Below are 25,869 nucleotides of genomic sequence, written 5' to 3' on the forward strand. Positions count from 1 at the left end.
CCAGAGTACTATACGTTTACTCCCAGAAATAAAAAAAATTCGTTAAATGACTCATTTCGGAGTCAGGAGATCCTGCATTCCTTCGAGAAACCAGAGACAAAGAACTCTATAAATAACGGATGAAATTAATATTTCAATGTGCATTACCTCACGCGTACTTTCTCAAACAAGGTGATCGATAAATACGAATGCACGACGGTGTGCGCGTGTACGAAACGAATGAGTCACGATCAGACGTAACCACCGCTCGGGTTGAGCGCAGCCTGTAATCAAATAGGATCTCCTGTACGATCCAGCGAGCAAGACGCGTACTCGTGAAAGTCTGGCCACCTCGTGCTGCCAGCAGAACTTGTTCAGTCACACTCCATCGTCTGAATATAATAATGCCGGGCTGTTTCGATAGAAATTGAATTTGTCTCGCGTTATCGACCGGTTCACGCCGCGACAATGATCGTTTCCATTCACCCACTCGAACGTGAAGTCCATTTAATCTGCTAACCGGGGACAAGGACTTACAGTAGTCGCCAGAATCTTTATCTGAGCGGAATGGACTATGCTTTTACGTTACGGCGTTGCTGAAGTCAACAGAAAAGGAGTCCAAAGGATCTTGGAGGATTATCGAGGGTTTAGTTTAAGAAATATTGTGAAACAGGAGATGATGCTCTTGATGAGAAAGGAAGAATTTGGTGCTAGACTAAATACATCATTTCCTTGTTATGGAATCCTTGATGTGTTTTCTATATCCAGAGATTGTTTAGAGCAAATGAATTGTACTTGTCACACAGTTTCTTGAAAATGGTACAAGAATGTATATAGATAGGTAACTGCAACTGCAAAGTGCAGTTACAGATGCAGGTGACTTTAACCAACCAATAAGTAACAAGATAATAAAAATTAACACAATTTTTTCTAATTTTCTTCCTAATTATGAGTATCTTTATAACCTGATACAAATTTCCAACTTCGCAATCACTCCCATCGACACTAACAAGCTACCTAAAATTCTTACATTCCTAACAACTTCCCACTTCCTCAAAAAAACTACATTCTACATCAGCTAGCTACTTCTTTTAACAAAGAACCGAGAAAGTTCACTCAAGAGGCTATTATTTGTTGCAATTATTTTCTCCTGACGTCTTTGAAAGGGTTCATCGTAACCAGAGAATCGGCCAGGCTCTGCTAGCGATGTATCAAGACCGAAGCACTCGCGATTTCTTCCTTATTGCTGTCGGAAGCGTGTTAATTACGGTTTTGCATTCTTATTGCACGCTACACAGCCGATTCGATCGACACGAAGCAATTCGCGAGTTCGCGAGATCGTGAATCAGAGAACCGAGCAAAAGAAGGTGGATCCTATGAAAATCGATTAGCCTGTGACTGGTCGAAACGATGGCCAGAATAAAATGGAACAGTTCTTTCGAGAAACCGGCTCACCGAATCGTTCCACTCTGCGAGAACAAAAACTTCCTTTTCATTATTCTCGTACGCGTGACATGGCTTAACGTTTTGGTATTTTTTGACGAGAGCCTTTGTACTCTCTCCTCAAACATTGGAGTCGCTCATTTGCCAAACCGATTAACTCCACAAGACGAAAATATTGAAATTTAAATATAAACAGTTAAGCTTGAGTCAAGTGCTTTGGCACTGAAATGTAAAAGAATTCAAAAAGTGGAGTTGATCGCTTTGGCCTGTGATCAAAGCATCCAACATCCAAAAACCTGAAATAGCCATAAACTAATTACTGCACTCTATGCTCCTCTTTACACCAAGCAGCTTTCATCCAAAACATTTGTTCATACAGTTTCCAACTAAATTTAGGTAAAAGAGTTAAATGACTCACCCCGCATAAGAATACAATTCGTAGAAAGATTTCAATGGATTTCGATCTCAGCGACATTGCTAAGGCTGTCACCGATGCAGTACGAGCGTAAACCGACCGCGATATGATACCGTTACCGATTTTTTAGCGTGGTTAGCACGCGAATAGGTTTACCGACACACGGAGCCGCACGATGCGCCGCAATCTCGACTTCTGCGCACGGCTGTACATTCGATATCTCCCTGCAACCGAGTCGCAAGGATTCTGAGTGCATGCTGCGAACACGCGCGAAAACTGGAGCAAAACAAGAAAACACTACGCGCTGCACCACAACCAGTGGATTGAGTAATAGGTTCGTGTCGATTTTGAGGGCGCACGTGCCTTCGCGAGGGGGAAGGTTCTTGGAACGATCCTGCTGGACGCTTGAGATATGATTTCAGTGCGGTTGAAGAGAAGGAAAAGAAGAGTTCCTGAAGAGCGCAGGAAAATGGAACGCCCTACTCTATGCGTATGGTTAACTGAATTTTACTTGCCAGTTGGATAGTGAAGATCGAATTACTCTGGTGTAATGAGAAACTTTCTCTTTGATATGTTTTAGCCTGTGAGGAGGCTTTTGGCTGTCCAAGGTCGTAAAACTAGCCTTCACTGTTTTATATAAGTACTGTTGGGCGCTCAGAAGTTTTCAGATCTGATTGACTCCATAGAAAAATACGTAGAGATTTCACAGAGGCATTTCTCTTATTAGTCGAATTGGTTACACATATTATTACTACTTGCAGCGAACAGAGCACTCATTTTGCCCCTGTGTCGTCTCACTGGCAACTTCTGAGCTCCTAACAGTAGGTAGTATAGACATGCTCGGTTCTAACTTCGATTTTCACTGTCACACGTAAAGAGCTTTCTTGTTCCAGGAACAGAAAGCCAAGCAAATGAATGAAAAATTGGGAATGGGAGCATTCTAGTCTCATAAAATTCAATTAACCACCACTGCAACTTGACTTCACACTAATTTACTGTTAACAAACCCCCAGATAAGGTTTGCACTTCCGGTAGGACTGATCGTATCAAGCATGCTTATCTCTGTGTCGTCATAGATTAGAATATCTGTTTAAGATAATCAACGCCTCAAATATTTTATTTTCTCGATAGAAGCTATCGGTTGAGCCTTTTATCAATACGCTACAGCTCGGTTTAAATGTTCCTGTCGCTCGGGATGGCTCGAGAGACCGAATTCGAATAATGGGTCTAAATTGCAGTACAAGGTCCATGCGTACAAAACGCTTACCCGATCGTGCTCGATCTACTGAATCCGCTTTCACCGCTCATGCCCTCGAGATAAAGCTCGCGACCATCCTCGTTCTGAATATAGACCAAAGGGATCGTGCGTGGCTCCTCGTCTCGAAGCCCTTCCGCTGCCACTCTAAAGGGTTACAGTTAAGCGTGACCTTTTTTAACCAAAGCTCATCGATATTCGTGGCTTGTTGAGACTTAATGGCCCTGATCGAGGAACCATACTATATTTTCTTGCAAAGTAACAGAACTGTTTTTCTGCAGAACGATCTTTTGATACAGTCAGAGCAGAATAGAATGGTTGCTCAAGGAATACGTGCTGCTCTTTGGTGGGTACCATCAATTTTGGACCCTGCATTTAAATGAGAGACGATAAGATATGATAAAATTGGATAAAGTGGAGCTTTTGCAAATGTGCAAAATCCAAGTAAAACTTGTAAAATCCAAGTTTTACTACAACTTTGTAATACAAAAAGCTCTCACATACTTATTGATTATTTCCAATGGATATGACCTTAAGCAACCAATTTAATTTCATCCTGACTATAACATCAAAAATCTTCTACTTTAATCCCATAATATGTATCAACAATATTAGTCTTTCTTGCCTCGTACCCTTCACTGATTTACATTCAGTTCTTTGAAGGTCTCTCAGTGCTCCCCTCGAATAAAAAAATGTATAGGAAAGTGCAACCCCTGTTCGCGTATGACTAATTGAATTTACCCCAGCGGTATGGTGAAAACTTCAGTGAATTGTAAAATATTCCCCGCGACCATGGTGTCAGGATTCAGTACATCCACGAAGAGGTCATCTGTGGTCATTTCGGAGGTGTTCACGGAATTCGAAATCGTCTGAACGGGTTCACTTTCGGCTAACGACGAGGTCGAGTTTTCCGTACGATTTCCCATCCGATCTTCGGCTGCAACGAAGCCAGACTGAATTTCGTGACGCACGGGTCGATGAATATTACGTTATTGGATTCTCTAATCCACGTAATGCAAGAAAAATGGTAATGCAAGCTGGAAAGCGACTTTACTCTTGCGCTGCCACGTTTTTTCCTTTCTATCGCGATATTCAAATTTTTGCTCTAAGTGTACCAAGCAGAATATGAATCACAAAGAAAATACTTCGAGTCTTAATCAAATATTAGCAAGAATTTTCTTCCAATTAAATAGAACACTTTACTGACCACTTTGATTGCTAAAAATATTAATAAAAGTGTAGCCGAATATTCTTTCTACTTCTTTTTACAACTCAGGCAAACATTGACTAAAAAACGAACATAAGTATATTCGTACCAGAATATCGATCGAAAGGAATAAAAATAACAGTTTCTAATATTATATCCACAGTTAAGCAAGTCAACATTTACGATGTTTTCACCTATCTAGCTAAAGAAAAAATAAGTAAAAAACAGAATAAGCTGTAGTGACGTATGAACAATGAGTCACCAAAGTTAAACACCGCTAATGGAATCAATAAGCCCGCATAAGACTGTTTCTATGAGCACCCTCATAATCAACGATTCAAACTACTTGTACTGTCGCCTGTAATAGCCATCGAAGCTCCTTCGAGATCGAGTCCCGTGAAATCGGAAGGGTCGCAGCCGGTGTCGTACCACCTCGTTTCGGTGTAGGCCTCCGACCAGTCGACCGAATCCCCGTCTTCCGGTATACTGTGTCCATTCATCGTGGACGCTGACGAATCATGTTTCGTCGACAATGTGTGCAGACATGTGTTTTTATATTTTTACCACGCTCGAAACGTCACTCTTATTATACGGAGTGTTTCGAAGATAAACGAGAGAAACGATCGTGTCGATATATTTTACGAGCAGAAATAAGGAAGCAAATTATTATGCAAACACAGACCTGACCGCGGTTTATTAATTCTCGTAGAAATATCAAATGTGAAGGCAATTTTTCTCTGTTCCTTTTTAGAGGAAACTGTTCGCAGGAATGAACATTACTATGCAAACGTATGAGATATTATAGATTAATTATAATTATATAAATTATCACTTTAGGAGTGTCAGCGTTTACTACAGATTCTTTATGAAATTATTGATCGTTTATTTTTAGCTTTGAAACACCCTGTATTTCTGGATCATTCATCATAAATTTACCGCTCGCGTTTTCTAACATCGCGCGGTTTAATAAACTCTCTGTGATATCCACGATTGCAGGAAGAGGTCTATTCGATTCCCCCTGGCTTCCGACGTTTTTTTCATTCTTCAGTCTTAATAAACGCCTCAGGTGATGGGCGATGTTCGGTAGCTTCGATCTGATCTATTCATTAAGAGTGAATTAGAAACACTAATCGAGGGATTTGAAAGTAATAAACGTCATCGTAAAACATACAGCGTCGAGAACTTTTTCCTTACAGTGTTCTCAGAATCTCTCGCATACTTATTAAGAAAAAAATGATGAACCAGAAATTTTCCAACAATTTTCCTCTCCCATTTCCTGAGGAGGATATTACCTACCACTTGCCCAGTTTTAAGAAATAATTCCTACGTCCAAGGAACTTTGTCTCACCTTCTTGGTTATGGTATTCGAGCCAGAGGGTTTTGCACCCTTATCATCCCTATCGACAGAAGATCGCGAGGCTAACTCTTCCACATTTGCCCCAGTAAGATCACCTTCTGAGACGGTTCTCGAATCAGACTCGTTGCTCATTCTACGTATACGTGTGCGACAAAACGGGGCACGGGGAAGAGAAAAATATGCATAAGCCTGATAGATCACTTGTCAATTTTCATATCGCGCGATTCGACCATCGTGTATCACTATTTATCGACCGTCGCTTTTTTCCATTGACATTGGTTCACTGTTTCCCCTCGCTCACGTTATCAGCCGAAATTTTAACGTAGTCACATACGTGTATATCTAACTGACGCGTGAATTGTGGTTTTTATTATTCACTCGACCCATTTGAACAGTTGTAACTATGTTATCTACAAATGTAATTTTGGAGAGCCACTTCGTGAGTGGATTCTTAAATAATTCGCAAAACACATTTCCTGAAATATTTTTGATTTTGTTAAATGTCTTTTGGGAATATTTAAGATCCTAAATGATCCACAATAGAGATTTATGAAAGCTATTATATCGGAACTGTTTACAGTCAAATGATACTAAGCAACGTAGCTCGTATAGCGATTACGTTTCGTTTATCTACGAACGTAAAATAATAAAACGATTCTGATACGATTTATTTAACAATTCTGATATAATTAATTGACGAGGCTTATCGAGAAACTCATTCTAAACTAATAACTCGTGTTTATTTTACAAGATACGTGTGTATTAAAAATAATACCTAACTTGCTCCAAATACTAAGAATAAAAATAAAACAGTAACGAGCTTATAACGAGTAGCCTATACCACCAAGTCCCATCGCCAGAATTAATGACAATCACAATGACCCCGAACAACACCCGAAAAACAACAGAAACCTCGTTTATTTATTAAACCTGCGCAATCGGAGCCTCCTCTGAGCGCGACCATAACCTCTACCTCGCTCCAAAAATCTCTCCCCGCTTACGTTGAGGTTACGAAATCTAATCGACAACAAAGAGCAGTGTAACGACCCACAGTCGATTACCGGAAGAAATTGACAATTTGGAGTGCTCCAGAAGCCATGACGACGGGGGACGCAATCGCTGTCGAGGGCTACCGCCCACGCTAGACCACGTAAACGATCAATAAACGATAATCATCGCTCACCTGATAAGTGTAAGGTGTACAGGAGACGTAAAATTCTCTGCTCATAATAGAGTAGACACGGGGGGCGGTTGTAAAATCCAGCTGACGGATCTTGGGCAAGTGTCAAAATGCCGGTGGCGCCATCTTGAACTCGTCTGGAGTCGAGGTCGTCAAGCTGTCACGAGGAAGGATTCTCGGCTCCTCGCGAGCGCAAGTGCCATCCTTGAGGCTCTCCTCGCGACCGATCGACCCACCTTTTCCTTCACTTCGACGCTCCGCGCTTCGTTCGTACCCCGAATCGTCGCGAGGCACGCGAGCGCATTCGTTATCAGAGCCACCAGTACGAGTCACAAAACACACAACACCTTTCACGCTGCTATCGGGAACGGGACTTACGATCCATCGATTAAATCACAACGCGTTCGATTGGACGGTATAGGTTGCAGGTGTGCCTCGGGTATTATGTGGACGTTCGTGTGTCGATTACACGGGCACGTTTCAGACGAGACGAGTGTCACGTACTCTACCACCTTACTACGCCATTTTCAAATGTGAAGGTACTCAAACTCGACCCGCGTACGAACAGACCGCTCGCGTTCACTGGCAAATGCCGACTGCCGCCAATCATGAGCTCCATACGAATAATAATCATGGCGTCGCTGGGTTCGACGAAGCTAGCGCCACTGTGAGCGTTACTGGAATTATATTTGGGGTTATTATCGGTAAGGAGGCTCGTGACAAGTATAAATAGAATGGGAAAAAAATGATTAATCGTTGACAAAGTATGGGACAGAAGAATCTCTAGACTAGACTGTTTTTTATGGACATGTTCTATCAGCTGACTTTATGGTACTAAGAAAATTATTTGTTTATGTGATTGTTTATGAAACATAGTTGCAAAACGCTTGATTTACAATCGTTGTGCAAATATGTAACAGAATAGCTGTTTTTAATAAATATCTACGCGGGAAAAGCTGAAAGTTGGTGTATCTTAATTTAAGAAATATAATCTAATTGACCTATTTTATTTAACATGGCTTAACTAATTGAACTTGAGTTAAAATTAATTAATCCTCACCCACAGTAGCTCAAGGACACATTTGGAAATAGATGAAAACCCTCAGGAACCCTCCAGGAACAAAATTAAAAAGATTTAACAGGAGAAGAAAGACACGCGTCTAGCCCCCAAGACGTCCAGGGACGAAATGACGGCGCGCGCAATTTGAACGCAAAGATGGCGGCCAAACATGGCGCACTGGCGGGAAAGAGACCATATACGAATACGAAATTGACATTACAGACCTTTCTCAGAGATATAGATTATAATTAAAATATATTCTGGTTAAATTATTAATTTATTTACGTATTTAAGGAATGTTTCTGAAATCATTCCCCGTTTTGTAAATTTGTATTCTTTATAAAATAAAATGAAATTAAATATGATTACTTGGTTTATAATTATGTTCCTAATGGTACTCAAAAATTATTTAAACACTTGTTTATAGTATCTTTTTTATTTTTCATGCATATATTGTTACTGACGAGATAGAAAATCAAACATACTAATTGTGGGAAAATGTTGGGCACAATGACAGAAATTTTTTCACTTCATTCTTCAATGGCAATGAAGTTCTATTAAAAAATGTTTCAAAATACTCCATCAGAGCTAATATTCACTCTTTTTCTCCATAAAACAACCATGAAAAGTTTTTATTTTTATGATACTTTGAATGTTTTCTAATTCCAATCATGATGGCCATAATAAAGACTTCAGAACGGCCTTCCATCTAAAAAGGCACAATGTGTTAAACAAAGTAAAAGTAGACACTACGAAAGTGCAAAAGAAAATTTGATTTCTTAATTTGAATCTCGTCATGATCTCGTCATACTTAGCTTTAATTCCGACTACTAGGGGACATTGTAATCTAATTCCACATCGAGTCGATAAAGTTAAAAATAACACAAAAATGTAACGAGCTAACGATCCTCTACCACGTCTGCGATTTTATGTTTATCAATCTAATTAAACTGATAATGAAGAAATGTAATATTCATTTATATTCTTTCCCAGTAGATTTTCTTATCTTGGTTGCGAAACTGGCGCCAAACGACTTCGATCGGGTATAAATAAACTGAAAAAGGTTCTAGGTGACCTTGGACTTACGAAGACTTACATAATCAGAATGCTTTTTTCATACATTATAATCGCAATACCCGCGAAAGTTTCAAACGCGTAATTGCAGAACTTCTAACACAAAACATGATTCTTCTATAGAATACCTTCCTTCCCTAAATCCATGCTCAAGTTTTAAAATAAAACTAAGCAAAATCAATTATCCTTCGCGTAGAATTTATGTCTCATTAAAAGAGACGTAAAATAGGCATCCTTCATTAAGAAGATTCCAGAATTACCAAATACCCATAAACTATTTACAAGAAGCTGTGGATCTCATTCCTCTTCCCGCAGAATCCGCGCAACATCTTTTGCATTTGGTGCAACTCATCCCAGGCGACATGCGCGGCGGATATTGCGATGAAGGGTGTTTCTTCTTCTTCTGCGGCTCGATAACTATATTCCGCGGTACCATGATTTCATTCCATGGGATTTCAACATCATCCGTGGCACAGGCCTCTTCCTCAGGTGCCCGTATTTCCATAGGTTTCTCAAGGACCAAATCGTTCCATGGGATCTCTAACGTAGAGTCACAAGTCTCAGGATCCGCCAGCTTCGAAGGTACCGTTTCTGTGATGACCAAATCCTTCCAAGGCAGAAGCATGGTGCCATTGGATTCCTCCTCCGTGGCTGCCTTTCCAACAGTCTCGTCGCCAGCCTGCTCGTCCTGATCAGCTAAAGGGGTCAATGAAACCTCCTGGCGAATCCTCATGCCAGTTGGTGATAAGGCGATTTCTTTCCATGGTAATTCAATTTTCGAGTCACACAGTATAGACACGTCCGAGAACTCCTTTCGCAACTCCCTCATGTATGGCTCGTGCCACGTTTCGTCCTCCGAGTTGTACACCAACGTTTGTCTTTTCCTTTTGCACTGCTCCTTTTTCTTTTGCTGCCTGTGCAATTTCTGACGGATACAGTAGCAGCCTTTCATCCTCCTTTTGTCCTCGGCCATTGAAGATAAATTAATAGGAATCTTGTGACGATATTGAGACGCAAGCTTTGTGTTATGAGAGTACTTGTTAATTTTCTTAACCTTCTACGACCTGGTGTTGTATGCGATGTAAATAATGTTTGTTTTGTTTTGTCGCATATGTAGAGTGTAGTTAACATAGATATGACTGCAAATTGCGCAGATATTTCTTCTCAAGCAATTGCAGATGTACAGAGTGTTACAAGTGGAGAAGGTTTAGCTTTAGAATGATAAAAGATTCGAAAGATTTAAAAGTGTGAGAGTCAAGAAATGTTAATGGCTTCTATATTTTTTGTTAGAGAATCCTGTTTTTTATAAATGTATCTTTGAAATAAAATTTGCAATTTAGACAGTTTCTTCGTTAAATTGAATTTTAAAAGATACTCAAATGACCTGCCATTGGATTTTCCACCCTCTACCACCCCTTTTTGCAATTTTCATAATATTTTTGACTTGCAATTGCGTTATTTTAAATATCTTTTAAAATACAAAGTAACGGTGTATAAACAATAAAGGATACCATTTAAAACAGTAAAGGTAATTTGAAATCTGTTTCAAAAACGTTTCCATCTTCGAAACAAATTCAAGGTCCACCTGATACAAAATAATTTAAATTCGCTTAACGAAACCTTTCTCCACATTCTACCGTTTTAAGACTCTTGTTTTAGAAGACACCCTGTACGTATAAAAATTGCGGGTTCACAACGTAATTACTCTCATCTCTCTAGTCTTTCAATTTCATATTAAGATTGATTCTCAATGAAGGTTCAATCTCCATTTAATTGAAAAACAAAAAGTCGCGCGTTTTCTTGGCTTCACAGGATATCGAAAATTCGAACAATCATCGTTTCTCGATGTAAATATTCAAACCCACATGCGTATCTATACATTCATGTACGCATACATACGAAACACGAACAGAATCCATTTCAATCACGCGCATTGACCAATCGTTCATACCTTCCACCGCGCCATCTACCGACGTACGTTGGTATAATGTTAAAAATCCACTAGTTGCCGATAAAAGGAAATCCGTGGTGGCTCTGGCTTGATTTCGCCAATAAAATATTCAAGAAAAAGTGCAAAATCATCGTTCCCTCTGGTAGCATGCTCGTTATAAAATCGAGCCCTTAAAATAGTCACAGAAGACACCGAGGAAGATCGAGGCCAGGCCCGAAAGAGATGCTGGAAGGGTAGCTTATGGTGTTTGACTTGACGAACGCAGTAGAACTACGTTTAGAAGGCAGCCATCTTGCAATCCCTAATCAAAGATCTTCGGCTAGCGGCTATCGCTGTCTGGTTTTCAGCCAGTTAATATCAACACACAGTTCATCAAATGGCTTTAAAACGAATTAATAAGGTACGTGGACGATCAGCGGTGTTCGTATTGTACAGAGACAGTCGGGTGTTGATGTGATGTGTACCGAATGCGGTTGAACGCCCTTAACGATTTTGCAGTGAAGCAATGTGAGCGAGTCCAGCATTGAAAATCATGTTGGCTTTTCCCCCCTTTTCTTTTTTGCATTCTCTCGACTTCGTGCCTTTTCGAATCACTCGCCCGTACATGTTTAATCGCGACACGGTGCATCGCGCACGCAGCACAGTGCCCACTTTGTGCTTAGTGGACGGTAGCCCCACGGGTGACAGTGAAAATCTCGAGGAAAAAAAAGATATTTTAAGTGGCTAGCCGATAAATTGCCGGAAGTAACGTAAAACCGTACGTTACATACATCTATATATACACACGCATGTATTTATATGCACAACGCTATAGATAACTCTGAAATTGCCGAAAATCTCATTAAGTGCGTTACACGATCCATCCATGAGCAGAGATGGCAGCTATGAATTTTTCAGTTACCACTCTCGGTCAGTTGTTTCGCTGCGTAACGTGAGTTTGCACCATGTGCCTCTGATGCACACTAGTGAGATAAAGTGATTCATTTCAGACTGGTATTGTTCATAGGTGATGCATACCAGGGCCTGACCTGTCAGTCATTCTGAATCTTCACATTTCTGAATCGAGTCAGATAGAAAAAAAATAGAAAGCTCTACATGCAGCAGCATTAAAATGATTGCATGGATGGATCCAAACTGCCATATTATTCTCCTTTAACACTGCCTTGTATCTGCATTTCACTTTAGTCATTTCATATCAGTATTTCATTTGACTAGATGTATCTATTAAACGATGATCATTTTTAATTACTTTGTCTGATTATTGTAATTCCATTTCTGTAATACTTTACTGTAACATTGGTTCTCTTTCTGGTGACTTCATTAATATTATCATGGTTCATATGATTATCTTGTTCTGAAATGAATCAGTTTAAGCTATATTCTCAGGATGTATATATGGTCAATATGATAATCTTCTTTTGCTTGTGAAAACTCAGACTTACATAAATCTTGATCCCATATATAGAGCTATTAAGGTATATAGGAACATTCTAGAACATTTCATTTACATGCATTTCACATATTTATAACTTCTTTTGAATGTCATACATGTATGTATAGTTTTATTACGAGATAGTGATGCAATTTGTGAAATAAATATGTCATTGCAATGTACATTTTTATCTGGGGAAAATTAGATCTAAAAATATTGTGCACTGCACAATTGAGCATAGAGATGCAAAGTAATTACAAAATGTCCGAAATTTTAATGTTCCTAAAAAGTTACATTTTGCACAGTTTGTACATTACACTGTTATTTAGATTTGTTATGTTATGTAGGAACTTCAGGACCTTGGTAGAGATCCTCCGGCACAATGCTCTGCTGGTCCTGTAGGAGACGATTGTAAGTCTTCTTGATATTTATTTTCAACACATGTAACTCAAATAAATTTTCTTGTTAAATTGTAATATATTTTATATTAAAGTGCATATTTTATTCAGCTAAATATATTAATCTTCATAAAAAGTAAATGTATTTGAGTCTTTATTATTGCTTTCTTTATTAATGCTACTCATATTACAAAATGTAATTTTCCCTCCTTTAACTATTTTCAGTATTCCACTGGCAGGCAACTATTATGGGACCAGTGAGTATACATTATCTATAATTTTTTCTTTTTTTAATTAATTGAATTAATATTTGTTACTCTATAAATAAGTTTTTTAAAGAAATATTAATAAATATAAATTTAATTTATAAGTATTACTTTCAAGTATCTTCGCTTTCACTCTGATCTTTAAAGGTAATATTTAAATAATGAGATTTTATTCTATTGAATGTACGATTTGATAAATATATCAGATGCATGCAGTGTCCAGTCTAATATGAGTAATTTTTACTCTTATTGCATTGCACTGTTATTGTATAATATTTATGTAATATTATGAACATTTTTCACACTTGCATTATGCAATTATGTTTATTTCTTTCACTATTGATATTGTAGAATAATTCAATAATAAAATACAAATGTATTTAATTTTAATTTTTTCATTGCAAAGATAATTAGGAACAATAGTAGATTTAAGGCAATTAGAATAGAATATTATATACTTAGAAATAAATATAATTTTCAGCCTGACAGTCCATATCAAGGAGGAGTATTTTTCCTTACAATTCACTTCCCCACAGATTACCCATTCAAACCACCCAAGGTACGTCAATCAAATGTAAACTACTGTTACATAATACAGCTAAAACCAAATTACATATTAATATTATGCACCTTTTCCAGGTTGCTTTTACAACTAGAATTTATCATCCAAATATAAACAGTAATGGAAGTATCTGTTTGGATATTTTAAGATCGCAGTGGTCTCCAGCACTCACCATATCAAAGGGTACATAAGTTTACGGATACGATTTAAAATTTCTACGCATGGTCTTACGGCTGTTTTACATATAAACGAATTTTCTCTTTGCAGTGTTATTGTCAATATGCTCTTTGCTATGCGACCCAAACCCAGATGATCCTCTGGTCCCAGAGATAGCAAGGTTATACAAAACTGACAGGGAGAAGTACAATGAATTGGCACGTGAATGGACGCGCAAGTATGCCATGTGATGCGCCAACCTCCGTTGACTTCAACATCTAAAAGCCACCAACAAGCAGCCCCAGCCTATTGCCACTTATGCATCAGCACCGATTGAAATTAGCTATGGCTCGTCTACTTTTAAACTTAAGCCAGTACTCGGGTTCGACGAATGCTCAGACAAACGTGATCGATCTGATATTCTCTTCGTCCCGAGAGGCCTGCGAATATTGTGAGACGTTGCCACAATGGCAATTGAGGCAATTTTAAAGGTGGTCACATTAACATTATATATATATATATACATAAAAAAAAATCAGGAAAAAAAGAAATATGTCCGCTTTGATTTTCATAAATAAAAGGAATGGAAGTAAAATATAGGAGAGTGAAAGTAGGATTTGTATTTCAATTAAATAGTTTAATTTCTAATTATTGTGCTTATGATACCGTAATATTATATACCTACTTTCTCAGTGAAACAATTAAAAAGAAGGAAAACGAAACCTTGAACTGACAGCACACCTGATTGTTAGTTTTAAACGCAAGTGAGCAATGTTTGCCCGTCCCTTGGAACGATGCAGTCACTTTTTTGTAAGACTGGGCTATATATAAATACTACTGAAACTATACCTGTATTGTTTTGTTCAATTATTAAAATTCCTCACCTGTCTAACAAATTCTACGAGTAACTCGAAATTTTGTGGTTTGGTTCCTGTGTGTGTGTAGTAGTTTAATTATCTATATCGTTAATCGATAAATTGGACTATACATTATGCATATGCAAACGAACTTGAGACAATTCGAAATCACCGAGTAAAAGAAAAAGTAGATAAAGTTTGTGTGACTTATCTTGATCGCGACACGAGTACCTGCCGTTCAAAGGCCTGTACTATACTATAATGAAATGAATAACGATCAAAGGCATTCTACATTTCCGTGGCGTTTATCGACGTCGTTCAATTTTATTTACACGCGCGAAGAAAAAAGTGTAGTCGTTGATGTCACTATTTATCGATAAATGATGAAGGCGAACAATTAAATTTTGTTTCGAACTTTTACGTAATATACGCGTTAATGAATATATAGATAAGCAACTGTTCTCGAACTCTGAACTTTAAAGCTTAAACCGATGGATTTGTAAAATCCCTCTGATTTCATTTTATAATAGTGCGTCATCAGTATATTAATCAATTAAAAGAATAAAATCATGCGTTGTACCTTTGCGAATCAACCGAATTCGCTTATCACCAATGTTTTACTATCGAATCGATGCGTTCAGTTTATTGTTTTGCGTGTAAATTTTTTTTCGCTGAAAGCGACGACTTTTTATTATTATTATTATCATTATTATTATTATTATTACTATTATTATTATTAGTATTAATATTATTATTATTATTATTATTATTATTATTTGTCTTAAGTTTCCTTTTCATCCACAATATAAACACGTATTACCTCCACTTTACACATTATCTCACGAAAGTCCTCTGTACCGATCTATCTGTTTAAGTAGACTTTAATCTCCACGCTATGTTCTCTGGACGTGTGTTATATATTTTTTCATGTACACGTATAATAGGTGTATTGTGGCTGCAAAGGACTGCAGTGAGATTTTAAGTTACTTCCTAAATCTACCTAAATTACGATCCACACAAGATGGAAGCTAGTTTGTTTAAAATAATTTAGAAAAGCGACGCGCCACCTTGGGCGCTAGCACTATCTCGGCTTCTGGATTCAAGTAACAAATAAAAGACAGAAAACGATCCAAGACATCGTTAACAATCGTTGTTTCTTTAGATTAAGCAAATTAGATTTCGTCTTGCGAACGGTGTAAAAGTTGCGTGTCACAACGATCGTGTCCTTTGAATGTGAATTGGTGCTTGAATAAAGCAGAAGAAAAGGATGGCAGTCGCGCGAGGCGAACACGAAACGAAGCCTAGGAAAGACAAATCGATTAGTATGTAATAACAGCGTGTATCTACTTGTTAATCGTCGATTTCATCTCTGAATGATACGTGTATCGCTGTAATTTAATTAACGAGCATGAACGCGTAAATCCAGGCAAGTTAGGATGTATTTTGGCACTGGGGACAAAGAAAAAAAGAGAAGGATCATCGTTTCACCCTCTTATTAGAACAAAAACTACTCATATGTAATTACTATCGCAATAATGAACATTTTTAATGACGGTAACCTTGTGTACATTTTAGCATTTAGCCCTTTATATAATAAACTCCAGATGACGATAAGCCACGAGCTACTCTAATCACCCACAAACCATATTCACCGACGATAAGCCTGTGTCTGCCTTTCTAGATCCATTTCAAATTCTTTATGGATTCCACTTATCAGTCTTCTTATGTCTACAAATTCAGCATCTCCGCGAAACCTTTTTTGACCCCAAATTGGCAACCTATATCGTTCAAATATAGTCTTCGACCTAAATAGAATTGAATGCTCACGTAAGAAACGATCCAAGTATAACTTTCTTAATTTTTTGCTCAGCAAAGGTAGAGAACCTTCAGCGTGATCGATTGCTCTATAGCTTCGAGACTATATTTCTCTTCTGAACTAACGATAAACAAGGAGACGGTCAAGGTTCACATCCACACGCGTTTTTAGACTTTCACGAAGGACAGACGACCACATCCTATATGGTATCTTACAATATGTTGGAAAAAATGTCAGTGAAAGTGTCGATTACTTTCCTCCCCTTACTCTGTTCTTGACCGCTGGATTTTACCGCGCATTTTGTTCCATTGGGAACATATCGAAAAGCCTTGATCGTCGATGAAGTTTGACAGACAAATAATTTCGACACTCGTGTGTACAGTTTTACTAAACAAGCTGGAGAACGTAATTCCATTTAGGCTTTGTCGTCGCTTATGAAAGTACCATCTTTTAAAAGTGAAATTTCATATTGATTAATACAAACTTTATGTAAATTAAGCGCTAAGAATAGGGAAATTTATACTACTGTTAGTGACTAAATATTAATATGCTGACGTCAAAGAATATTTAGTAATGCATCAGACAGCTCTAGCAATTGTATTAACTAAACTATGACTTTTGTTTAATTAAAGAAACTGTTTTACGTATTTAAAAGTACTTCATTCTTAGCGCGTCATTAAATTCTCTGTTTGATCTCGTTTCACGCGAAAAAATGGACACTGTGTAAACATATATGTAGGCCATCGATGACAATGTGGCCCACTTAGCGAAACTCGAATCAAGAACGTGGCATTCACTCTCACTGATGATAATTTAAATTTAATTACAGTGCCCCAAAAAGTAGAATATGTCTCATGAGTACATTATAATACGTATTAATATCGTCTTACTATAATTTTTACTCTTTGGTCACCAAGGTAATGTAAAACTACGGATGCTCTCTCTATCTCCGATCTCATAACGAAAACAGTAGAAAGTCTGTATCCTCTAGCGCTTCGTATCCGGTTTCCAGTAATACTCTTTAAATGTTTCGAGTGTGTAACTACTTTTCACTTTGTCAGCAGTTCTACATTTTTTCAAAATCTGGTCAAGAAATTTTATCTAGACAAGAAATCCTTCCTTATGAACTTTCCAGTAGCTCTAAAAAATACAGTACTCTACCATCTTCTCATGAGACCATTCTCTTTCCATTACAATTATCATAAAATTCAATTTAATTTAAAATAAACAATTCCCATAAGCATCCCACACACAAGACTCCCAAAATCTCCTCAAAGTTTGACGTAACAAATTAAATTTCAATTTTAATTTAAAATTTCATCAGTCAAGGTGAAGCTCACCTGTGTACCTGGTTCCCATCGCTAATGGACACCCACGAAAGTGAGTGGCTCGAGCCCATCACTACTCTGTAGTACGGAGACGAGTTTCGATCTATCGAACGGCGCTTTGGAGTTGTCTGGCAGCAGTCAGACTCGCTCAGTGTCAGTGCTGTTCTCGGCACGTTCGCCGGTTGACGAGAACAAGGTGGCTCGCTCGCAGGACGAACCACGCGGCCATCAGAAACTATGTGTCGGTAGATTGACCTGACTTCCTGTTCCTACTCCCGCGAACTTTTCGAAAAAACGACTTCCGACGCGCGGAGACGTTCATTCGCGACAGTTTTGCGAATCAGCGAAGGGTCGTGAGCAAGGGGTACGTAGTGATAGACTAACACTAGTCAGACAGTGTTGGTCAAGTTGAGTCAGGCGTACTTTTCGCTTGAAATAAACTTTTTTTTGCATGTGGATTAGGAAAGGTGAGGCAATTGGTCAGTTTTGTGTGGAATTGTCTTGTTTCAATTACGATTTCCACTTTGAGTTAAAGTTATGTTTTCAAAGTTTGAATATTTAAAGATTTCAAAGTTTGAATTTTCAAAGATTTCAGAGTTTGAATTTTCAAAGATTTCAGAGTTTGAATTTTCAAAGATTTCAGAGTTTAAATTTTCAAAGATTTCAGAGTTTAAATTTTCAAAGATTTCAGAGTTTAAATTTTCAAAGATTTTAGAGTTTAAATTTTCAAAGATTTCAGAGTTTAAATTTTCAAAGATTTAAAAGTTTGAATTTTCAAAGATTTAAGAGTTTGAATTTTCAAAGATTTCGAAGCTTAAGTTTTCAAGTATTTCAAAGTTTTCAGTTTTCAAACTTATAAATCTTTAAATATCAAAATCTTCATATTATCAAATATATTATCACACAGAACATGACTATAACTGAACACCTCTATATTCTACCGTATTGAGCAAAACTAATCTAGCCACAGGAAAAGTTAAATAAAAAATAAGAAACAATAATAAGTTGTATGCAGTACAGGCATTCACTATGTAGCAAATCATTACCTGTTGCCAGCTTATAGAGTATAATAATTCGTTTTTGAATTCAATTAACCCAGTTACAAATTCAAGCTTGTCAAGATAATGATAATTTCGAAGAGACTCCAACAAATTTCTAGCAAGTAAATGTTCTATTCACGCGATTAAAAAGCAGAATAATCAATCTATATTTTTAAATACATAGATCGTAGTTTCTAATTATTGGATGACACAGTTGATAGATGTTAATAAGTAATAAATGACGAAAATAATTTATCGTGTACTCTAGGGTTTACAGCAGGTGAAGGGTAAAGTTCAACGAAACTTAAATCATTGCAAGTAATAATGCAAATAGCGACGTGCTGTGCATTTTGAAGAGTTCTAGTCTGATTCTTGACCGACAGTTTTCACTGACCGATTACATCGTGTCACACTGCCAGACCAGGCGCAACGTGACTACTTTCGTTGACCCTATACATATGCTTGTCAGTTTTATCACTGCCACTTGTTCATTGTACTGTTCAAATTGCCTAAACGATGTCTAAGTATTCGTCTATTCAGCAAGATTGACACTCTTTGTCCAACTTTTCTGTACCTGAATGTTTAGATAATCTTGAATAGAGGATTTCTTGATTTTAATGATAAACAGTTCAGATGGTTAAACGAAAGAAGCAAATTTGGAATGAGAAAAGAAATTTCGTGTAATTTTCTTTTCTACATTTGTTTTTCTTATTAGATATCCTTGTTTGGATTGTTATTCCCAAGCTGCATACGAAATTACTGATTTGCGCATATCGTACGAATGTTATGTATGCTGATGCTGCTGTTTACGAAACAGTATGCTAATATAAATCGACTTGAGAATGTTACATGAAATTTTGTTCATTTCAAATATTTATCTAAAAATTACTGTGCATTTATCGATCAAAGTTATGTTCAAATCTCTCTTTAACTTGACAATCTTTTAACTTAACAATCACTTCAACTTAACGTGTCCTTGATAAATAAACATTTAAACATTTAAACATCTTATTAACACATTTCCCATGCTTTGTCTTCGCAGTAGCTTGTCCAAATTATCATTTCCATTGTTTGCAGAATGCAACATTAACAGATAAACATTCAAGATATCAGTGACAATAATAATTGCAAAATCCATTAAAAAAAAAAACAAAAGAATCAAATAAACTCAGTTCGTTAAAATTGTAATCTTAAAATCGAATTAGTAGAAGATATAAATTCAGGCTACGAAATAAACAGGCAATTTAAAGTGTTCATGTAATTAATGCTTTTCACGTCTTCCTCAATACACAAGGAAGAATATTCCACGGGTGAATATACTTTAAGCTGAATATAGAGAGCTGCCGACTATATTTTTCTGCAAACGGAAACGCACAATCTCGACAGGTTCCGAAGAGTGCCTTCAACTTTCTCGTAGATTAAACGCGAAAGATTGTTCAATGCACAGGAGAGAGTGAACATATAGCTCGAAACGGCACAGGCTGTTCTAAGCTTCGATTGAACGAAAAATTCTCCTCTCAGTTCAAAGCACCTACTCATTTGCAACCAAAGAAATCCACATTTCGCTTGTAGCAGACTTTTTCTTGCTTCGCACTTTTCCTTCGAAACGTTCACAGCACAAAAAGAATCGGGCTTTAAACTGTGAGATCTCGTTTACTCGCGTCGCTTAGTCATTTTCTCATTAGTATTTTGTGCGGCTGTTGTTTAATGAGTTCCTACTCTGCGGGACGAAATTTTAATTTCACTCTGTGTTCCATGCCAGAAGCAACGATTTATTTTATGACGTCTTTTTGTCTGCCGCTGACTTCCTATGCGAGGAAGCTGCGTGCAGAGGATTCACTCAACAGCGATGTGTATTTATTGTTTAGTTCGTATGCCATTCACATGCAAGGCTTTGAGACAGGTTTCTGACTGTACTCAAGTGACGTTTGAAATATAAAAGTTTATTTATGAAACGGAAGAATATTTCAAGTCTAGTCTACACAGAATCGCTACTTTAAATAAAAATACCAACTCACGACAGATATCAAAATATCTGTCTATTCTATAAATAAAAAGGATAAACGTATCAAAGATGTTGTCTACAACTGCAGCCAGTTTGACTAAAACATGATTTCTTGCCTCAAAATAATACTTGAACATAAAGATAAGATATTGATATTAATATCGCTAATTACTCAGTCATCTGTCACAAATAAAACACGATATAAATATACCAGTTTTCTGACAACCAATCCACCATCGATTTTCTCTCAACATCCCTATTAAAATTAATGTCACTCCTCAGATCGAGAACAACGCCACAAACTTTACCACACTGACTACTAACATGTAAATTGAAACTCTATGCTCGCAAGATTTCACCCAGATGTTCATCTCTCGTTTGCAGACTCGATAAAAGGAGGTTCGAATTTCACCAATGATGAAACTATTGGCAGGCGTGGAGGAGGTGAGCGAGCAGACCGAGAAGCAGTCCGATGAGAATGAAAAACAGCACAACAATAACCATGAGAAGCATCAACCGACAACAGATTTCGAGGAGACACTCAAGCTGCTCAGTGGCGAGGTAAATTGATATTCAGCGATTTCGAGGCTCTCGGTATATTTTTACCCGGAAGTAAAGTCGGAGAATGTTGACCGCTAATAGGCAGTGGTTTTTTGTGAAAATCGCGTGTAGGTAGACGTCTGTGTATTTGTAGCTCGACTTTCACTTCGAGAGGGCAGTAATTACTATTAGATCACAAGACAGTGGCAAGTCTAACGATTCCTCGCGTTTTGCTCCATTTCTGTTCCAAGTATGATACTTTGAAAGTGTTAATGACTTATTTTGTTGCTTATCAAGGTCTATCATTTTTTAATTTTCTTAGAGAACTATTAAGAGTCGAAATTGACTTGGTATCTTGGAAAGGTAAAATTAATAATAGCACCTACACTAATTGACTTTGAAAATTGATTTGGTACACGTGTAAGTTCACGAATTTGCACACGTGAATTTACATACCCAGATAGCACACGACGTCCCGAAGACGTCTATTTTATGCCTATTCTTCGACTTCAAGATCGATCTTAAGATCGAGTTTTTAAAACGTCTAATGAATGTTTTTTAAAACGTCCTAAAGACATACTGGTTTGCAACTTCGTCTCGAAAACGTCTTCTGGACATTTCTAGACTTCGCTGGATGCCTTTAAGACGTTTTTAAGACGCCTGTGTGCTATATGGGTAGAATACTGTATCAAATTGTAATGTTAAAGAAGCAGATATATAAAAAAATAAAGTACTTTACAACTAATTAATTTTAATCAAACAAATTTCTAATAAAAAATGTGACATTATTTTCCAACGAATCTAAAACCAAACCAATTTTCTCAAACTACTTTTCAAAGACCTGTTATTTCGACTCCTTTAAATATAGCAACACGAAAATCATCGTGGTACATCTAAATGTTACAATTTGTACTTAAAAAATTAGATATCCGTTTCCTATTGGTGTTAACCTGCCATTTATAATTTACACTGCACGCTATCGCAAATTCTGGTTCCCAAGGAAAGAAGCGATTATACTTGTCACGCATGAAGAAGGCTCTTGTGCTGGAATGCTAGACTGCCGTGCCGAAGTGAAAAATCGATTTCGCTAGCGAAAGACCTAAAAGACAAAGAAGAAAGCACGCGATATAAACTTGACACACTGAGATGAAAGGCAAGTCCCGTTGTGGCCCACTTTACAGCTTTCGCATCTCTCGAGATAGCTGCCTGCACCTTCACTGCCGCATCCTAAACTCATGCTATGTAGTTACGATCAATATGATCGTAGGATTGATTGGAACGAATATGCTTAACTAGATTTGATGAGCTACGAACAAAATTGTTATGATAAATCACAGCTTGATCGGTGGGTAATAAAATCTCCACTACAGCTACCGCAGAAGATCGTATTTGCAGACTCTTCGATGAAAAGGAACACGTTATTGAATCTTCTCAGATACCCTTTCATTTCTAATTTTACCAAAAATTGAAGAACTTCACTATTAAATATTATACGTAAATATTTTAGTCCTGAAGTCAGAGATGTCTTCAATTAATTTATTCTAATTACTATCCTCAATTTTCTATTCCTGATTTAACAAACAATTTACCAATGTTTCTCAGGTGTATGGTAGTACCTCCAAGAAACTGGAGGACTCGCCTATCAAAGGCGAAGTGACACCCGAGGATGAAGAAAAAATGAGGCGACTCCTGTCTTTCGAAGAAGCTCCCGAGTACCTTCAACACAACCCTTACATCCTCAGTGGATATCGAGGGTACCTCACTACAAAATTATGCATCGAAAGGTGTGTACATAAATTAATACTTTCAGCCATGATATGAACTTTTCAGAGATCAAATTGATACAGAAATTTATTCAAAAATAATCAGATTTTTCGTTATAAAATTATAAATGTGCAATAGGTGAAAGTGGTCAGTTTAACCTCTGAAAGTATTAACATATGTAAATTTTAGCATATTCTGGTGGACAAACGAGACAGTGAACATATGGAGTCACATATTCGGCTGGATGCTCTTTTTCGGTCTGACCCTGTACGATCTCTGTCTACTGAATATTCACGCACCCATGGGTGACAAAGTAATCGTAGCCCTTCTACTAATCTGCTTTCAGGTATAATAAAATACTGCTCGTCAATGTTAAGAATTCTCGTGTATAATTTACTTTTTAATTGAACTCAAATTATTTCAGGCTTGTATGATACTATCTTCAGTCTATCACACCTTCTCCTGTCGAAGCGAGAAAGACTACTGGTGTTTCTTATCGTTCGACTTGTTTGGCATCGCTTTGAGCCTCCTCTCGATATACATGTCAGGAGTTTACTATGCCTTTTGGTGTCACAAGGTGAGCAAATTGCACAATATCGATGCATTCAGTCAACAGAACGACACTAGCAATCATGTTTCGCGTTTTCACCCTTGAACCACATTTCAAGAATGTACTGTGCTCATTTTCATAACCAGTGTTCTCCAAACTTTCATACCTTCACTTTTCAACCTGATTTCAAGCATTTCTCTACTCTAAGTGCCTACACAATTTATTACAATAATTAGACAACAAATCTAAGCGAACATGTTCTTTATATAGGAGTTGCAAAGGTTCTATCTAATCACAGTGCTAGCCATTTTTATATTCGCGATGGTACTGCAAATACCAAAGTTGAATGTTAATGGAAACGTCAAACTGATCGTTTTCGTCGGCTGGGCCGCGTATGGAGTTTTGCCAACGCTGCATTGGAGCATCGCTATGGGTGGCATGGACAACCCGATCGTTAGAATGTTGCTACCAAGAGTGCTTGGCATGTACATTATCAGTGGTGCAGCGTTTGCTATCTATCTCAGCAAAATACCTGAACGATTTTACCCAGGTAACTAGTCAACTTTTAGCAATAAATAAGTTACTGTATAATAAGTACTCTCATTGAGTTCTTCACTTCGTTTTTACTGAATATTCAAAAACAAGTTGTGCAAATGACTCCACTAAATTGACGCCACTTCTAAAGTCAATTAACATCTATCTAAATTATTAATCTCTTCAGAAACACTGACAAGTGTATGTACAGTCATTTCAGTATTCTAAAAGCAGAATTACATATTAAAGGCTCAAATAATTAACCATATGCATTATAGCTCTACTTGTGAGTTGAATTTAAAAGAAGAATATTTGTAACTTGAGAATATTTTACATAAATATTTTATTTAGGAGAAAGTAATTGCTTTGAATTCTGAAAAGCTGATATAATGAATACCACAAAATTAAAAAATAATCTTGTTGCACGAGCGATACATTATTATAATTTTGCCTCTGAAGAGATTAATTTCTACTAACCAAGATTTAAATTTTAATTAATTTCTGAATTATTTATTATAATATCTTTGAAATTAAATTACTTTAAAGGGTGGGTGGATTACATTGGCTCCTCTCACCAATGGTGGCACACGCTGGTCGTGCTAGCTCTGTACTACTGGCACAACACAGGAATGCTTTATGTGGAGTACAGAATGAATCATGGCTGTCCGAGCAATATAAAGTTATTGTGACATTCAGAGACTGACGACCATTCAGGTAAACATAATCGTGTAAAGATTATAGTGTATATAGAAACAATTGATCGATCAAGGTCAGACAGACATTGCAATTTTGCGTGAAACGAATTAAATTTCAGGCCATGGTTTCATCATGGAATGTGCTTGCGTTATGGAATTCAATGTTTGGTCGTCAGGGTATTACAGCAAACTACCATTTTATGCAACCGAGAGAAAAGGGGCTTGCGTAATGCAGAATCCATTGCAGGCGTATCTACAGCGGTTGCCATTTTAGCTCCATAAAATGTGAAATACGCGACATTTATTTTATTTAACAAATATGGAACTCTGTGGAAAACGTCGAACATATCCTGGCACCAATAACATATTTATTTATTCTGTATTTATAAGATTTGAATAGACGTGACGTATCTCCTTTCTTTTTATTTTAATTTTTTTTTTACCCCATCTAAACACTACTCTATTCTTCTTTATTGCCTTTAAATAATGACAACTCACGAATTTGATTTTGTAAAATGTATTGCACCCTCGTGACACTTTGTCGTCGATAATTTTAAGTCTATAAAGTAAATATGTTTGTAAATGCTAAGAAAATAGAATAGCAAACTATATTAGTTATAATTCTATTTAAGCTATGCATTTAATGTAGATAGCAAATGTTACTACATTTGTACATATAGTATATTTTGCTCAAGAAATTTTTAACGAATTATTCAACGACATTATACATAGATTAGAGAAAGATTATGCAATTAATCAGTAACTATGTAATAATTATTACTCGTATGGTTTGATTACAACTGTGTTTTAATTAGTGCCTTGAAATGTTTGCAAGCAAACCAATAGAATGTACAAATGCGAAATTTGTAGAAGAAAAATGGAGAAATAATTGAAACGATTACACAAGTCTTTAAAGAAGTCTGATTTGTTAATTTCACACAAAAAAGTAGTTGCGCTGTAACACTCATTGGAACAAAGTTTACAGTAACCTTTTTATGGTTAATT

At 37.0% G+C, this 25,869-nt stretch overlaps 4 protein-coding genes and 1 long non-coding RNA gene across 5 annotated transcripts in view; 3 read left to right on the forward strand and 2 right to left on the reverse strand.

Moving 5' to 3' along the window:
* Jvl (javelin-like) overlaps nucleotides 1-6,951 on the reverse strand; it is a 78,761-nt gene extending 71,810 nt beyond the window's left edge. The window contains exon 1 of the mRNA XM_076383330.1: nucleotides 6,840-6,951. Coding sequence (XP_076239445.1) covers nucleotides 6,840-6,884 — 45 coding nt within the window. The 5' untranslated portion in view covers nucleotides 6,885-6,951. The remainder of the gene's footprint in view (nucleotides 1-6,839) is intronic.
* A 2,150-nt stretch (nucleotides 6,952-9,101) lies between these two features.
* Nucleotides 9,102-11,294, reverse strand: LOC143182062 (uncharacterized). Its single transcript, XM_076382804.1, has 4 exons — nucleotides 11,288-11,294; nucleotides 11,105-11,222; nucleotides 10,836-11,004; nucleotides 9,102-9,781 (listed from the first exon to the last, which is right to left on the reverse strand). Exons 1-4 carry the CDS (start codon nucleotides 11,292-11,294, stop codon nucleotides 9,245-9,247), a joined length of 831 nt encoding a protein of 276 aa, XP_076238919.1. The 3' UTR covers nucleotides 9,102-9,244.
* On the forward strand, nucleotides 10,985-14,589 carry Eff (ubiquitin-conjugating enzyme E2 eff). Its single transcript, XM_076383060.1, has 6 exons — nucleotides 10,985-11,321; nucleotides 12,701-12,764; nucleotides 12,977-13,008; nucleotides 13,499-13,576; nucleotides 13,657-13,762; nucleotides 13,847-14,589. Exons 1-6 carry the CDS (start codon nucleotides 11,298-11,300, stop codon nucleotides 13,984-13,986), a joined length of 444 nt encoding a protein of 147 aa, XP_076239175.1. The 5' UTR covers nucleotides 10,985-11,297; the 3' UTR covers nucleotides 13,987-14,589.
* LOC143182203 (uncharacterized) lies at nucleotides 11,334-12,764 on the forward strand. The gene is made up of 2 exons (XR_013002405.1): nucleotides 11,334-11,678; nucleotides 12,683-12,764. It is a non-coding gene; the product is annotated as an uncharacterized LOC143182203 (long non-coding RNA).
* A 3,327-nt stretch (nucleotides 14,590-17,916) lies between the features above and the next one.
* On the forward strand, nucleotides 17,917-25,282 carry LOC143182192 (progestin and adipoQ receptor family member 3). The gene is made up of 8 exons (XM_076383043.1): nucleotides 17,917-18,100; nucleotides 21,166-21,342; nucleotides 22,924-23,105; nucleotides 23,275-23,431; nucleotides 23,510-23,662; nucleotides 23,906-24,185; nucleotides 24,716-24,883; nucleotides 24,984-25,282. The coding sequence occupies exons 2-7, from the start codon at nucleotides 21,196-21,198 to the stop codon at nucleotides 24,856-24,858; spliced, it is 1,062 nt and encodes a 353-aa protein (XP_076239158.1). The 5' UTR covers nucleotides 17,917-18,100; nucleotides 21,166-21,195; the 3' UTR covers nucleotides 24,859-24,883; nucleotides 24,984-25,282.
* Nucleotides 25,283-25,869: the final 587 nt, after the last annotated feature.

Source organism: Calliopsis andreniformis, chromosome 8, assembly GCF_051401765.1.
Source record: "Calliopsis andreniformis isolate RMS-2024a chromosome 8, iyCalAndr_principal, whole genome shotgun sequence".
NCBI classification, from domain to species: domain Eukaryota; kingdom Metazoa; phylum Arthropoda; class Insecta; order Hymenoptera; family Andrenidae; genus Calliopsis; species Calliopsis andreniformis.

Bases quoted from the DNA above. Each gene is read 5' to 3' on its own strand.
- LOC143182192 (XM_076383043.1), top strand. From the start codon at position 21,196: ATGATGAAACTATTGGCAGGCGTGGAGGAGGTGAGCGAGCAGACCGAG. The intron at 21,343-22,923 runs GTAAATTGATAT...AATGTTTCTCAG, and splicing joins TCAAGCTGCTCAGTGGCGAG to GTGTATGGTAGTACCTCCAA. The intron at 23,106-23,274 runs GTGTGTACATAA...TGTAAATTTTAG, and splicing joins ACAAAATTATGCATCGAAAG to CATATTCTGGTGGACAAACG.
- LOC143182062 (XM_076382804.1), bottom strand. The intron at 11,005-11,104 runs GTGACTATTTTA...AAATCAAGCCAG, and splicing joins GATCTTCCTCGGTGTCTTCT to AGCCACCACGGATTTCCTTT. The intron at 9,782-10,835 runs GTGGGTTTGAAT...GAGTTGCGAAAG, and splicing joins ATGAATGTATAGATACGCAT to GAGTTCTCGGACGTGTCTAT.
- Eff (XM_076383060.1), top strand. From the start codon at position 11,298: ATGGCTTTAAAACGAATTAATAAG. The intron at 11,322-12,700 runs GTACGTGGACGA...TATGTTATGTAG, and splicing joins CTTTAAAACGAATTAATAAG to GAACTTCAGGACCTTGGTAG. The intron at 13,577-13,656 runs GTACGTCAATCA...CACCTTTTCCAG, and splicing joins ACCCATTCAAACCACCCAAG to GTTGCTTTTACAACTAGAAT.